Here is a 13,694-nt window from a genome sequence, read left to right on the forward strand (position 1 = left end):
TTTCAACCTGTTTTTCCACTTTCGTTTATTCAAAAATGTCTTGGCATCATTAATTATGTATCTTTGCATAACAAAGTTTTAACCAGATGAGTTGATGGTTCAGTAGGGTATTTGTGTTCACTGACTGATGATACCTTATCTCCTCCATCCACAGTGGTGCTTCAGTACAGAACAAAATAAGCTGTACCTGTGTCCTCATGTTGCTGTTCCAATAAATATACAGTTGCTGCAGTTTATTGATGCCTCCATCACCATCACCCCAGTCTTCAGGGACAGTCGTCATCGTGTACAGCCTGTGGTGCCATGCTTTAATTGCAAAAGCAAAAGTTAGTATACTTAGTGTCATTACATTCAGGACAGCAGGGTTTCACAGTACTATGAATCATGTTCATATTGAGAACTTGTGTTAATCAAATAGCATGAAAGGCAAACTGAGTTTTATTAATGTTGAGGGCTTAGGTGACAGGTGATGCAGGAGAGCCTTCATTGTGTAGAATAATGGGGTACTTTAGGGGCTAATTAGTATATCTTTCAGTAAATAATGATACCAAGGATCACTTAGTCATGGTGGAGGGACAAGAATGTGACTACAAGATGGTCAATGATCGCTTTGTGGTGTCTGTGCCCCTCCACCCCCCACCCCCTGGCGAGGCAGCCTCCACCCTGTTGCTGCTACTGAACTGTCTCACATCATGTGTCGGGGGACCTAACAGAAGACCATTTTGCCTTGTGTTCACTCTTCATGACAAGTGCGTTTTTTTCTGTTTTTTACTTTAAAGAGTTGTATAGCCCCCTTCTATAAATCTAGGGGCTTCACACTCCTAGGCTCCATTCATTCCTCCAAGATACTTTTCCTTGGACATTAGTCTTTTGACTACCTAGCTTTTCTCTTGAAGCTGTCTCTTGAGCCAGAATGTTTTCAATTTTATAGTGAGGATGAAATATGACTTTTCATCTTTGTTTCTTTGCATAAAATCAATTTGTCTTCAAATGTCTTATCTTGCAGCACTGGGGCAGTCATTGGGCGCCAGATATTAGATTTGAAGTGTTGCAAGTGTCCATCTCGTGACCTGTTAAATGAGGACAGGGCTGCAATTCGAAATCGAGAGCATGCTCTTCACAGTCACCCCCCTGGGGATCGCTCGCAGGTGAGTTTATTATCCTCTTCTGAGCTCCCTCTAGCAACAACAGTATTAATTTCTACAAGCTGATACAATCTCTCTCTGAATTTACTAGCTCCCTTCCAATTTCATGAACAGTAAAGGCTCAGCAACTGCATGTTCTGTGGAGTTCATTTATTAATGGATACATAAATTCATAACAGGGGAAGCTAGATATAAGTAGATGGCAAAACTGTCAGTTGATGTGAAGTTTGGTATAAGAAGGAGAGTTGAATCATATTCATTCCTTTGATTTAATGTATAAAAGTGTACATGGTAAGTTTATGCCACTTATTTGTGATTGAAGAGGTTTTGGCACAATAACCTTTAGAAGTATTAAAAACAAAATTGTGATTTAATTATGATTTGCTTGTGACTAAGATGGTTGCTTTCATCAGGCTCTGAAGAGATCGGCACCAGTAACTACTACTGGGGATAAGAAGAGGCGTTTCAACATCAAGCTGGAGCCGGGAACAGAGCAACGCTACAGGACACTTCCGGTTTGTATTTCTGACACAGTTGGGAAAATCAAGGAAAGATTAAAAGGAGGAAGTTAGAGGTTGAGACAGTAGGGACATCTTCTTTAAAGGATACTTCTTTTGATCCCGTTTCATGGTAGGAGGACCCATAACATAAGATTTTCAAATTTTAGGGGGAAAAATCATTGACCTGATATTATGCAGATAATGTACAGTCCTTCCTCGACATGCACAGGATTTAAGCATCAGATCCCTCAATTGAATTGTGAATAGACTTCCTAAAGCCTGGAAGAGTGCCACCATTATATTAGTAATAAAGTATTGGAAAGGATTTGAAGAATTGCTAGACTTTTTGTTTTTTTTTCTCTCTCTCTCTCTCTCTCTCTCTCTCTCTCTCAAAAAAGCTAGACTTTTGTTGCTTCTCTGAGAAATAGGATTTTTATTTGTCATCTTTTTCCAGGTCCCTATTGAGTATGTGCCCCAGGTGAAGAGATACATAAACTGCCTTATTAGTGAAGCTTACATGCGTCGAAACATGCCCAAGATGTTGCTCTTTTCTGAAGATGAAATTTAGGTAAGTGCTAATGGTAGCAATTTCCTGAATGTTGATGTTGAAATTCTAGTTCTGGCGTACAGAGAACACGATTTTCCAAGAAAGTTTTCTATTTAAAAAGGGTGAAACCAGTACAGGCTCACTTTCCTAAGGTCTGAGAAAGTAAGCATGCTCAACATCATTGAGTTCAGTTTTCTGACCAAATTAAGCACCTGTAAAGTATATGTAGACTTTCATTTGGCAACTGTTTCTATTCTGAAAGTGTCACAAATGCTGAGTTAGCCAGATTTTTAATATTTATCTGAAACCCCTTCAAAAGCTTGAGTAAATTAATATTAATGTTATTCATCTGGTAATTTGTTTCTTCTTTCTCTATTGGACATGTATAAGTTTGGTATTTAGAGGTCTTCAATAATCACCCACACTTAATTCTACCTGGTGTTCGTGTTATCTTTCAAATGGTCATTGAATAGTTACCTTTTTTCTATGATTATGATATTGAAATTTCTTGTTTAAAATTATCTGATTATTTTTATCCCTATATTGTTTCAGAAAACAGTTCTTGAAGATGTGCTGATTAGCAAAAACTGCTGCCGAGGGACCACAAAATAGAGGCACATGTTTTCATGATGCCTCAAAGAGTATCAGTTAGCTAGCCCTCACCAATAAATTTCATCTTTATTAGTGATAGAAGTATGTTTTATTTGTTCACTGAAAACTTTTTGATTATTATTGTAGAGATCAATCGTACAGTAAAAGCTCAGTTATCTTCATTTTCTGTAACTTGGCATTATCTGCATAGGGACTCAGATCTGCAAGACTATCAACATATCCTGATAAGGATTGACTAAGTTGAGGAAAAGATCTGAATTAAGACTGAGAGACACAGAACTATCACAATATCCATGTAACTTCTGTGTCAATTAGGATTGTAATAACTCCTTCAACATTATCCAGATCCTTCATTTATCTGCACTGGCCCTCAATTAATGTGGACAACTGAGTGTTTACAGTACAACGATCCATTGTATAGTGATGGTTGCCTGTACTCATTATGAAAGTATATTTGGTTCAGATAGGTTCACTGGTGTACTTTTAGGGTGATTCTTTGCACAGTTTGTTATTTCCTTTAAAATGTTTTGGCACCTTTGAGGAGTTCTTATTTTTCTGATAGACAGTAAAAAGAGATATGCTAATTTCATTGAAGATAAATGAGCACAACCCCAATTATGTGCACCAGCAATGTGAAATGATTGTCTTATAACTGTAATTGCAGTGTTGATTTTTTTTTTTATCTTATTCTACTTAGACATTAAGTAAGTCACTCAAAATGCCTGAAACATTTTCACAAAGAATACCTCTTAAGCACAGTAAAGTTATGAAAATTAGTAACTAAAGCTGGCGTCACACTGGACCCAAATCTGGCGAGCACGAGCTCTTGCTGGCAGCTTTTGCTCGCGAGCAAGTCACTGTTGTCATCACACTGACGAGTGACAAGGGGCGAGCGGCGAGCAACATTGTAAACAAAGCCTCAACCATGGCGTCTACGCTTCGCATTACGGCTAAGTGTGCAGCTGTGACGACATTACTTGCCGTTATTCAACGAGCTCAGAAGAAGAAAAGACGAGTCTGGGTTCGGTCATGGCTGAAGAGAAGGGAGAGAGACCCATGATGTGTACAACATCATAACATCATAACTTTCTTCAGCGTAAACTTACAGAAATCTGGATGGCTGTGGTCCCATATAACTCGGGATGGTCCCTTACTCTTGCTATTAAAGAATGTACAATGAAGGAGGACAAGTGAACTTTTGAATGAGGAGAGGTGGCCATGGCGAGTGTTTATATCAGCTGGCCTGGGCGGTCTTGGTCTTGGTCTTGGAAATCAAAATAAAATCCAACACTACTTTTCTCAACATTATAAAATATTACAAACACCGTCAAACATAAAAGGAGTATGTGAATAAGTTTTCTAATATCATGGGTATACGGATTCAATGCAATAGGTAATATATATTATTCACATATCGGTGCACCAAAGAGCTCATTTGACTGCCTGCTTGCGGCTCGCCGAGCTGCTCCCTGTCCAAGCGGCGAGCTAAACGCAGGAACAAAAGCTCGGGAGGAAGCCATCCCTCCAGCAAAAGCTTCTGCTCGCCAGATTTGGTCCAGTGTGACGCCACCTTAAGCCTAGCAGGACTTGTATCCTTAATTTACTGTATGCTGCTTTCTCAGATATACAGGGGGAAGAGTTGTTATGAATAGCAGAAATAACTCTTAAGCATACTAACCCAAACCCCTAAGTAGTGTTAAATATTAGACACCCATCAAAGTTCTCCCTTTTGTGTATTTGTTTTCCTGTACTATTTTACTTTTGTTATATTCTTTTGAAAGCTACACATGAATCAGTCTTTTTCTTTGAACAATTCAAAAGTTAATTATTTATATTTTAAAATTGCTTGAGGAATTTCATCTTTTCTCATGCATTTATGAAAATTTTCTTAAAGAACTATGTTTCATTATAATTTCAGTTTTTTATCATGAAGGGGTATATACTTAAAACAATTACAGTAATTATAATACATTGGTAATAATTGATGAATTTATATTGTTGTTAGTTGTAGAGCTTTGTGCTCCATTCATGGATGTAAATTGTGAGGTCAATTTCATTTCTTCCTACTTATACTTTTTTTTCCGTAGAACTATACATTTTGTCATTATCATAAATTACAGAAATTCCAACTATATTATCTCTGTGTAGTCCTACAATATTTAACATTGATTGTGAAAATATTCTTTTTATTTTATTTTATTTTTTATTTATTTATTTATTTTTTATTATTATTATTCAATCCTTGTTATTTTCATGAAAGGAACTTTACACTTGTTTAGTACTTACACTATTCCATGTAAAACACTCACTGCAAGCCTGCTGAAATGTTCATAGTATATATTTTTGTATTTCAAAATACACTTGAGAAAATGAGAAAAGTTATGCAAGTGAGAATTTCTAAATTTGAGTAACCTTATAGACATTTAATGTCCTTTAATGCCTTGAAATATTTTTACCATCAATAATTATTTGAGAAAGTATGGATCAAGAGTAGAAGGCACATGGTAAAGGTTAGGTAGGGTTAATAAGAGCTTCCATGTGTGAAAAACAAAGATGTTGTAGATGAACACATTTGCCACATCAGTTTTGTTCTCATCTGGTAATTTCTCTGATTAATTGTGGTATGTGGGGTTCATCTTAATATATGAGCATGTTACCTACAATGACTTGGTATGTTGCTCTATTTACAAGTTAAACTAACTACTATCATTTTCTACCATCATCACACTTATTTGGAATGCTCAGGATTGGAGGTGTTCTGGAGCTTTAATTGCCATCAACCCCCTTGCATGTCATCCCCTTTGGATATGGGCCGGAATCTCCACACCTCAGATCATAGCAATAAAGCTGACAGGTCTTGCACTTACATTTCTTGGCTCTGGTCAGGTTACATGATATATTCAATGAATACTTTTTATAAGATTCAAAATGCCTGTCTGGCTAGTGTTTTGGACCATTACTTGTCATCCAGTTTGGCCCATTGTATGGTCAGACTGTCGACGATTAAACCGGCTTTCCCACTGGGTATTCAGTGAGTGGGGTTACTAGACAAACACCCAGCAGGATGAAATACAAGGCCTGTCAATGGACGGATGAGGTTGACAGCCAGTGGTTGGCACCTGGTATTCTTGGGTGAAGTGAGTAAGAGGGAGACTGCTCATCACCCAATAGCCAAGGTGTTTAGCTGTTCTGTGGAGTTACTTAGCATCATTAACTTAGGAAATCGATTTTACTGCTGCCCTAGCCTATATTGAGTATACCATATTAGTTAGTGGGCCATTTTTCTACATTTTCTTTTTGTTGCCCTTGAGTTGCTTTGTGCTGTAAAAAGAAAAAAAAAGTGAAAATGGAAGCCTGTGCCAGCTGTTATCCCCACAAAATCTGACTCCAAAAGCTTGAGCAGGCACAGGGTTTACAAGAAAGCTGACCAACACAATATGGGTTACTGGGACAGACTGGCAAAGATGTAGGGAGAGATACTACATGATATATAATTGGAAAATCCTAGAGAGGCAATTTCAAAATCCATTAACTGAATAAGAGGCTTTTAGCTTTCCGGTTTCTAGCTACCTTATTGTGTTTTCATAGTCATTTATTTGTAGTTCGTAATCGCTCCTGCATAGTCATTAATAAGCGGTGGTAAGTTTGGCGAGGCTCGATAGGTTACGAGAGGGAGAGACATACAGAGAAGAGGAAGAGAGCGTTTGCCAGTGTTTGAAAGACGCGGCGAAAAGTGGTCCTAGTCCAGCCGTGCCAGATTATCGTCCTCAGCCTATTACATTTACCGATTTCCAACCCCAAAAATTGTCTCCTTCACCCCACTAGCTAAATTCATTAATGGTCACCGTCGAAATGGTTAATTACTGATTTTTTCTTTTTTTCATCGCATTAGCTGTGGGTCCAGAAACTGAAAAATACGGTGCTTGGAGTATGATAATTTGGCAACGTTAGTCAATAAATACGGATTGTCTTTTTTTTTTTTTTTTTTTACAGGTAGTGCCAATATTAATGCCTGACTCTCTAACGGGTCATCTGTACAGCAAGAACTGGTGGAGTCCCGTTGGAAAGGCTGAAGTAAACAAACTCTTGCCTGGACATCTGTTGCGGTGCCTTTATCTGACAGTGTGGTCGTTTGCGGGGACATTACATCTCCTTAACCGATCAACACTTCTTTAAGTATACACACATCCATTATTGTCCAGAACACACATGTAGCGGACGCCCAGCACGACACTTAACACATAATAACAATGACACGTGGGCGCGCTGGGAGGGGCCGCAAATTTGGGGGCACCAAGGCCTCAGCAGAAGGAGTTGTGCCCGGTAAAAGACATTATGAAGAATTCGGAGAGGCTCACCCGATCGACGAGAAGGAGTCTAGAGTGAAGAGACTGAAGGTTTGAATGGTTGCTAGCCTTTCTGAGTGGTTGTGTACTTAATGGATTTATCAGGGAAATGTATTTATTCAGAGTTACACCCAACTTAATGAAGTGACTGACATACATTTTTTTTTTCTGGCAGTCTATAGTGTGCTTTTTATTACACTGATAACCATTTGTTACTCATTGCTAGTTTATGAGATTCAAACAGCATATTAAGTGGCGATTGGTTAATATTTTAGCGTCAGTAGGTTACTATCCTTGGCAGCTATAAGTCAACCAGTGTCATCTACTCTACTTTTGTCTATTATGGGAGCAGTAAGTAGAGGGCTTTTTTTTTTTAGTTTTTTTTTTTTTTTCCCCACTTTTTGTTGCCCTTGAGCCATCTCCGTTGTTGTAAATAAAAGAAAACTAGGTAAAGGTTCGTATTAGGTCCGTGCCAGTATCTCATAATCTACTTTATGAAACATCACTATCTCTTCATATATCTTTTCTACAAACTTTCAACAGTCATGGAAACGCTTTGAAAATCCAATTCAAGGACTTTTTTTACTCTTGAAAATATGGGATAATGTTTACGAAAGCGCATCGCCTCCTCTGGTGCTGGCCGCGGCGACGCTGCAGCCGCCGCAGCCGCAAAATAGCTCGCAGAGGGCTTAGGGTCGGGGAGCATATTTAAACTACTCCAACCGAACTTTATGACCTACTGACCTACCCCTCAACCCCCCCTTCTAACCAGGGGGGGCGTAGCCCCTGACCCCCTCATGTATATGTGACCTATTTCAGCGAGGAGGTATTTCTCAACACCTGCTGCAGCGCCAGACCAGCACCAGAGGAGGCGACGCGCTTTCGTAAACATTATCCCATATTTTCAAGAGTAAAAAAAAAGTCCTTGAATTGGATTTTCAAAGCGTTTCCATGACTGTTGAAGGTTTGTAGAAAAGATATATGAAGAGATACTGATGTTTCATAAGGTAGGTAATGAGATACTGGCACAGACCTAAAACAAATCTTAACCGAAAACTAAGCTTTCACTCTTACTACATCTATCAAGGCTGTAGGTGGATATAGAGCTAGAATGATAGAAAATAGATAGATGCATTATGCAAGATCATATTCTGTGCTGTCTATCTCACTATATTTATCTCCCTTCAGTCCACTGTCAACCCCCCACCCCTTTTTTTTTACATTTTTATTTTGAATATGAGAGGTGTATTATAGTAATGTTCTTGTACTTTTCTAATGCTTCAATGCAATATACTTTCGTTTCACAGGTCGAGGATTCAAGAGATGGTTCCAGTGACTACGAAGATGAGGATTCTGACTCAGTTTCCAGTGACGAGGAAGGTGCTGCTGGCGACCCACTCTCCACACTCCTTGCAACCTTCAACACCCACACTGGGAAGGCCGTAGACAGTGATGAAGAGGTGGAAGATGAGGAGGAGGATGAGGAGGATGACGATGATGATGAAGAAGATGAGGACGAGGAGGAAGAATGGGGAGATGTCGATGACGGGGTAGAATTGAGTAAAGATGAAAATGACAGTGGAAGTGATGAGTCAGATGCCAGTGACTCTGATCAAAGTGAAGACACGAGAGTAAAGCACTTAAACAACAAAGATGTGGGGTCTGGAAAGCAAAGTGGCAGTTCTGACAGTCTAGAAAACAGAGCGGTTAGTATGGCTTTAATCTTCTGTATATATTGCAGGGATGTTTCATGCTGTCTTATGAAAGGTGCAGCTTAGTTGCTTATGATTACCACTGTGAGAAGTTATAAATTTTTATTAATTATAACTTGCTGTACCTTTGTAAATTATTATTATTTTACAGTTTACAATCAACTACCTTTTTTTTTTCTTGAATTTAGGTAGTGGAGTCATGCATTGAGGACAGCTTCCTAACAATACTTTCTGAATGTTTCCTAGAATCTTATTCTCCTCTGAGAGTCAAGTTTCATGTACTGGGATTTGTCAGTTAGGAACATGAGAGGCTTTGTTAGTATGAATGTTTTGATGGCATCTGATGAGCTTGAGCATGCTAATAAAAAAATGATACAGCATATATAACCTAGTAGGTCTGATGATGATTACTTTATAAACAGAAATCAAGTTATTCATCTGATGAAGAAGACGATTCTGCTGACACTGAGGGCGACCTTTTCTCAAGACACTTTGAGCGGAATCTAAGTGAGTCATGTGCAGAACAAGTAAAGGATAAGGCAAAGTGGACCTCAGCTTTCCAGAAGTGGCCCACACTAGGGAACATAAAAGTGCAAGTCCCAAAAGTGGAAATTCAAACCTCAAAGCCTCTCTTGTTAGCTGAGGAGAGTGAAGAAACCAACCCACCTACCATTGGCATGATTCCTCAACATCCTGACTTAGAAAACTACAGTTTGCAGAATTGCTGCATAAGGAAAAACTTGCAAGATAATTTTGCATATGCCAGTAATTGTGATATGCTTGGATATGAAGGGTGCCCTGCCAAGCTCTCAAATTTGCAGAAAGAATTGTTATGTATATTGTCAAGTTACTCAGACTTGTACTATCCAGAAGCCTCCCATGAACACTGGGATGAGGTGAACATTATTTACACTCTTCATGCTGTCAATCACGTTCTCAAAACAAGAAAGAAGATTATGAATCACAACTCCAAACTCAAATCCCGAGCACAGAAGAAAAGTGAGACTACCAGTGGCTTGTACCGGGATCAAGGCTACACCAGGCCCAAGGTCCTTATTCTGCTCCCCTTCAAATATTCTGCATACAAGTAAGTTTAAGCAGTAAGCATCTTAGTTTATCTCTCAGAATTTTGCTTAAACTTAACTGGATGATTCTGAGCATTTTTAAAAATAAATTCCTGATTTTTATCCATATGTCTCTTACCTCTGGAGAAAATATGGATAAGTAATAGAACTTAAAGAACATCATTTGCCTGTCAACCATATATGTTAGGCACCACACATGAAATTATACTTAAGAATGCACCTTGCTTGGTTTACCCTTGGCACTGAATGATGGCAATGCCATCCTTAGAAGGATTTGTGTCATTGGTCCTATTGAGTATTGCTCCTGTTATCACTGTAATCAGACTTGTCTTTTTCCTTATGCTGCAGGGTTGTGGAGACAATCAAGGCACTCTTGTTTAAAGGCAATGAGAAAAATGTCCTGAACTACAATCGCTTCAAAGAAGACTTTGGCCCATCAGAAGAAGAAACCGAGAGCAGAAATGACAAACTTAGTCGTCCAGAAGATTTTATAGCAACCTTTACAGGCAATATAAACGAAGACTTCAAGATTGGTCTGAAGGTCACCAAGAGTTCCCTGAAGGTAAACTTTTACTTCATGTAGATGCAATATAAAATAAATGAGCTGCTTGTGTTGTCTTGTCCAGACAACTTTTAATCCATATACAAGGGCCTTGTCCACCCCAGTATAGAGTGTGGATCTCATGTGTTGGGTCACTCCATGCTCACAGCTTTTTGGGACAGAGAAGAAATATTTTGTAAATACCTATATTCACATTCTAAAAATCATTTCTGTCCTGGCATTATAATATTGCAATTTGTCCTTTAGTTGTATGCAGATTTCTATCAGTCTGACATCATCCTTGCCTCCCCGTTGGGCCTTCGCTACATCATGGGCTCCACCACCCGCACAGACATTCAGTCTGACTTCCTGACATCAGTTGAAGTTCTTATTCTTGATAAGGTAGGAAAATACTCATTGCTCTTGTGGTATTATAAAAAAAAGTCTTTACCTTCAGCATTTATTATCAACAAGAAGTTGAGACTTAATGAGAATTCCTGGGGAGAATGGTGTCTGAAAGTGGTATTAAAAGATAAAATTCTTATGATTTCTCAGGTATATATAGAACTGACCCTGTTTCAGTAAAAAAATAGCCAAGAATTAAAGGCAAGAAAGCCAAATGATGCATAACTACATTATTAACTTTACAAGATCAGGAGTTGTATATTAAACTGTCCAGTCAGGTGCTCTGACTTTGAAGTGTTAAGGCTGCCTTATTATTGCTAGCAACATTTTGTATTACTTGTGATAGAACCAACTCTTGAAATCTTCAGGCAGATATTTTCATGATGCAAAACTGGGAGCACATCCTTGTGTTGATGGACGCAATCAACAAGCCGCCTCGTGACATCCACAAAATCAGCACAGACCTGACGAGGGTGAGGCTGTGGTCACTGGAGGGCCACGCACCCCTCTACCGACAGACCCTCATCTTTTCCTCCACACCAGTAGACTACCATCGAGCACTTATCAGCAAATGTACCAATTTTGCTGGCAAATTAGAGGTATGTGGAAATGCTTATTCTTCTTTTCAAGTGAAGAATGTAACATCTAGGCTGTTGTTTTAAGATTTTGTCACCTGAGTTTTTCCTTATGATTCCTGTAGGTGCTGAACCCATCCCAGGGCGGGTCAGTGGAGGAGGTGGTGGTGCACACAAATCTAGTGATCAACAAGATCTTAGGTGTGAGGGATCCAGACGCACGTTTCCACCACTTCACCACAGAGCTGCTGCCTCGCCTCCGCTCAGAGCACCGAAGTCACACACTGATCTACATTCCTGACTACTGTGATTATGTGAGGCTGTTGAGGCATCTCAAAGAGGACGGTGGTACCAGCATTGCCTCCATCAATGAATACATGGTTTCAGTAAGATATGTCAGGCCACCTTTTATAGACATGGCAGCTGTTTTGTTTTCTCTATTATGTGTGTGAACCACTTGCTTGAAACAGAAATAATGATGGAAATAATGGCTCAGGATATTAGTGCATAACATGATAAAGTTTAGTACTAAGGGAATGGACTTACAACTACTTTTCATAGGTGACGATGTATCTATCTTTAAATGGCTCTTTTCTGGAAATCTTGGTAATTCTTTTTCTCATAGCAATGTACTTATGTTACTACACAAATGACAGTTATGTGCTTCATGGGGAATCTGAGTGGCAGTAAAGCAAATACAAGCTGTTCTCAGCTTAATATAGTTGTTATTCATTCCACTGGCTCTGTTGTATTATGGTGTTGCAGCTGCTACTAAAAATAAGCTATGTCAAATTTGTTCCACACCAACGTTGCTCAGTGATTTGGACTGCAACCATAATTATACCGACCTTTCATTATTTTTACTGCAATTATATTTTTTAAAGATATTGATGAATTTTTATTATTTTAAGGTGATAAGTTTCAGAAAAGAATATCTCAAAAATGTGTTTTCCCTTCCAGCAAAACAGCAAAGTGGCCAAAGCTCGCAGCCTTTTCTTTGATGGGAAGCGCCACTTTCTATTGTACACGGAGCGGTTTCACTTCTACCGTCGATACCGCATCAAGGGCGTGAGGCACGTCATCTTCTATGACCTCCCCACCTATCCACACTTCTTCTCGGAGATCTGCAATTTGATGGTTGTAAGTTTCATTCAGATTATTTTTCTAGAGTTTGATTTTAAGATATATATACAGAAAAAGTCTTTTTATCCAATCTTCTATATCTTTCTATAAGCTGTTTTCATGTGTTTAATTTCCTTTATTTATAGTGATAATATTATTCCACTTGTTCTCATTTCAGGAGGGCAACCAGAACCCTCGCACCAAACGTCAGCAGCAGGGGAGCAGCACCGTGACAATGATCGTCCAGAAGTCTGACTTGACGCGGCTGGTTGGGATCCTTGGCCAGCAGCGTGCAGCAGACATTCTATCCTCAGAGAAAGTTGTCCACACATGTGTTCTTGGAAGGTGACCGTAGACATGTATTGTCCTGATAGAACTATAGCTGTTGGATCTTTTGAAGTGTGATCCTTTAAAAAATGACCGTCATACATAGCCCCATTTTAGTCCTGAAGTACAAGGCAGCAGAATAGTCCATCTGTAGCTTTAATATCCTGTTTCCTCCAGGAACTCTCCTGTTTGGAGAAAAGTATCCTTTTCTCCCTTTTTATACACTTCTGTTTTACATGTAAAGAAATGACTTTAAAAATGCTTGCAAATAACAAGATCTGTAATTACTGGACAAGAATAATAATAGTACTGCTCTATAAAAGAGAGACCTTGATGAATGCAAGACATATGGGAATATTTATGTAAATTAAACTGCTCTATTTAACCTCTATATGGAGAGTTTTTTTTAATCCACATCTCACTAATGGTATACACTGCAACAAGAGACATGAAGCCCAGGGTTTGCCTCAGCCTCACTCACATTATATGCATCAACTGGAGTAACCTCAACCACAAATGAATGCAGTTGGCTGGAGATTCCTATAGCCACCCCTTAAGACAGGCACTGTTGCTCATGCCAGTAGTACCAATAGTAGGTGTACCCCACACTACTGATTCCACTACTGCCAGGATTCATCTCGGAAAGTTCCACCATAACCACATTCAGCCTTCTGAGCTCATTTGCCAGGTAAGGTAGACAGTAATACTCTGAGAGGCTCACCATGCTCCCCCATTGGCTATTCCAAAATAGGAGACTGGGGGGCTATGACAGGGGTT

The 13,694-nt window shown here is 39.1% G+C and overlaps 2 protein-coding genes across 5 annotated transcripts in view; both read left to right on the forward strand.

Moving 5' to 3' along the window:
* LOC127004655 (cellular tumor antigen p53-like) overlaps positions 1–5,198 on the forward strand; it is a 29,763-nt gene extending 24,565 nt beyond the window's left edge. For all 4 annotated transcript variants that reach the window (XM_050872715.1, XM_050872714.1, XM_050872712.1 and 1 more), the window contains exons 4-9: positions 155–326; positions 536–749; positions 1,007–1,148; positions 1,559–1,660; positions 2,100–2,213; positions 2,745–5,198. In XM_050872715.1, the coding sequence (XP_050728672.1) occupies positions 155–326; positions 536–749; positions 1,007–1,148; positions 1,559–1,660; positions 2,100–2,213 (744 nt within the window). In that variant the 3' untranslated portion in view covers positions 2,745–5,198. The remainder of the gene's footprint in view (positions 1–154; positions 327–535; positions 750–1,006; positions 1,149–1,558; positions 1,661–2,099; positions 2,214–2,744) is intronic.
* A 1,652-nt stretch (positions 5,199–6,850) lies between these two features.
* On the forward strand, positions 6,851–13,308 carry LOC127004651 (U3 small nucleolar RNA-associated protein 25 homolog). Its single transcript, XM_050872703.1, has 9 exons — positions 6,851–7,201; positions 8,458–8,856; positions 9,285–9,949; positions 10,296–10,509; positions 10,756–10,890; positions 11,262–11,492; positions 11,594–11,854; positions 12,429–12,608; positions 12,769–13,308. The coding sequence occupies exons 1-9, from the start codon at positions 7,055–7,057 to the stop codon at positions 12,937–12,939; spliced, it is 2,403 nt and encodes an 800-aa protein (XP_050728660.1). The 5' UTR covers positions 6,851–7,054; the 3' UTR covers positions 12,940–13,308.
* Positions 13,309–13,694: the final 386 nt, after the last annotated feature.

This window comes from Eriocheir sinensis, chromosome 28 (genome assembly GCF_024679095.1).
Source record: "Eriocheir sinensis breed Jianghai 21 chromosome 28, ASM2467909v1, whole genome shotgun sequence".
Lineage (NCBI taxonomy): Eukaryota > Metazoa > Arthropoda > Malacostraca > Decapoda > Varunidae > Eriocheir > Eriocheir sinensis.

Bases quoted from the DNA above. Each gene is read 5' to 3' on its own strand.
- LOC127004651 (XM_050872703.1), top strand. From the start codon at position 7,055: ATGACACGTGGGCGCGCTGGGAGGGGCCGCAAATTTGGGGGCACCAAG. The intron at 8,857-9,284 runs GTTAGTATGGCT...CTTTATAAACAG, and splicing joins ACAGTCTAGAAAACAGAGCG to AAATCAAGTTATTCATCTGA. The intron at 12,609-12,768 runs GTAAGTTTCATT...TTCTCATTTCAG, and splicing joins AGATCTGCAATTTGATGGTT to GAGGGCAACCAGAACCCTCG.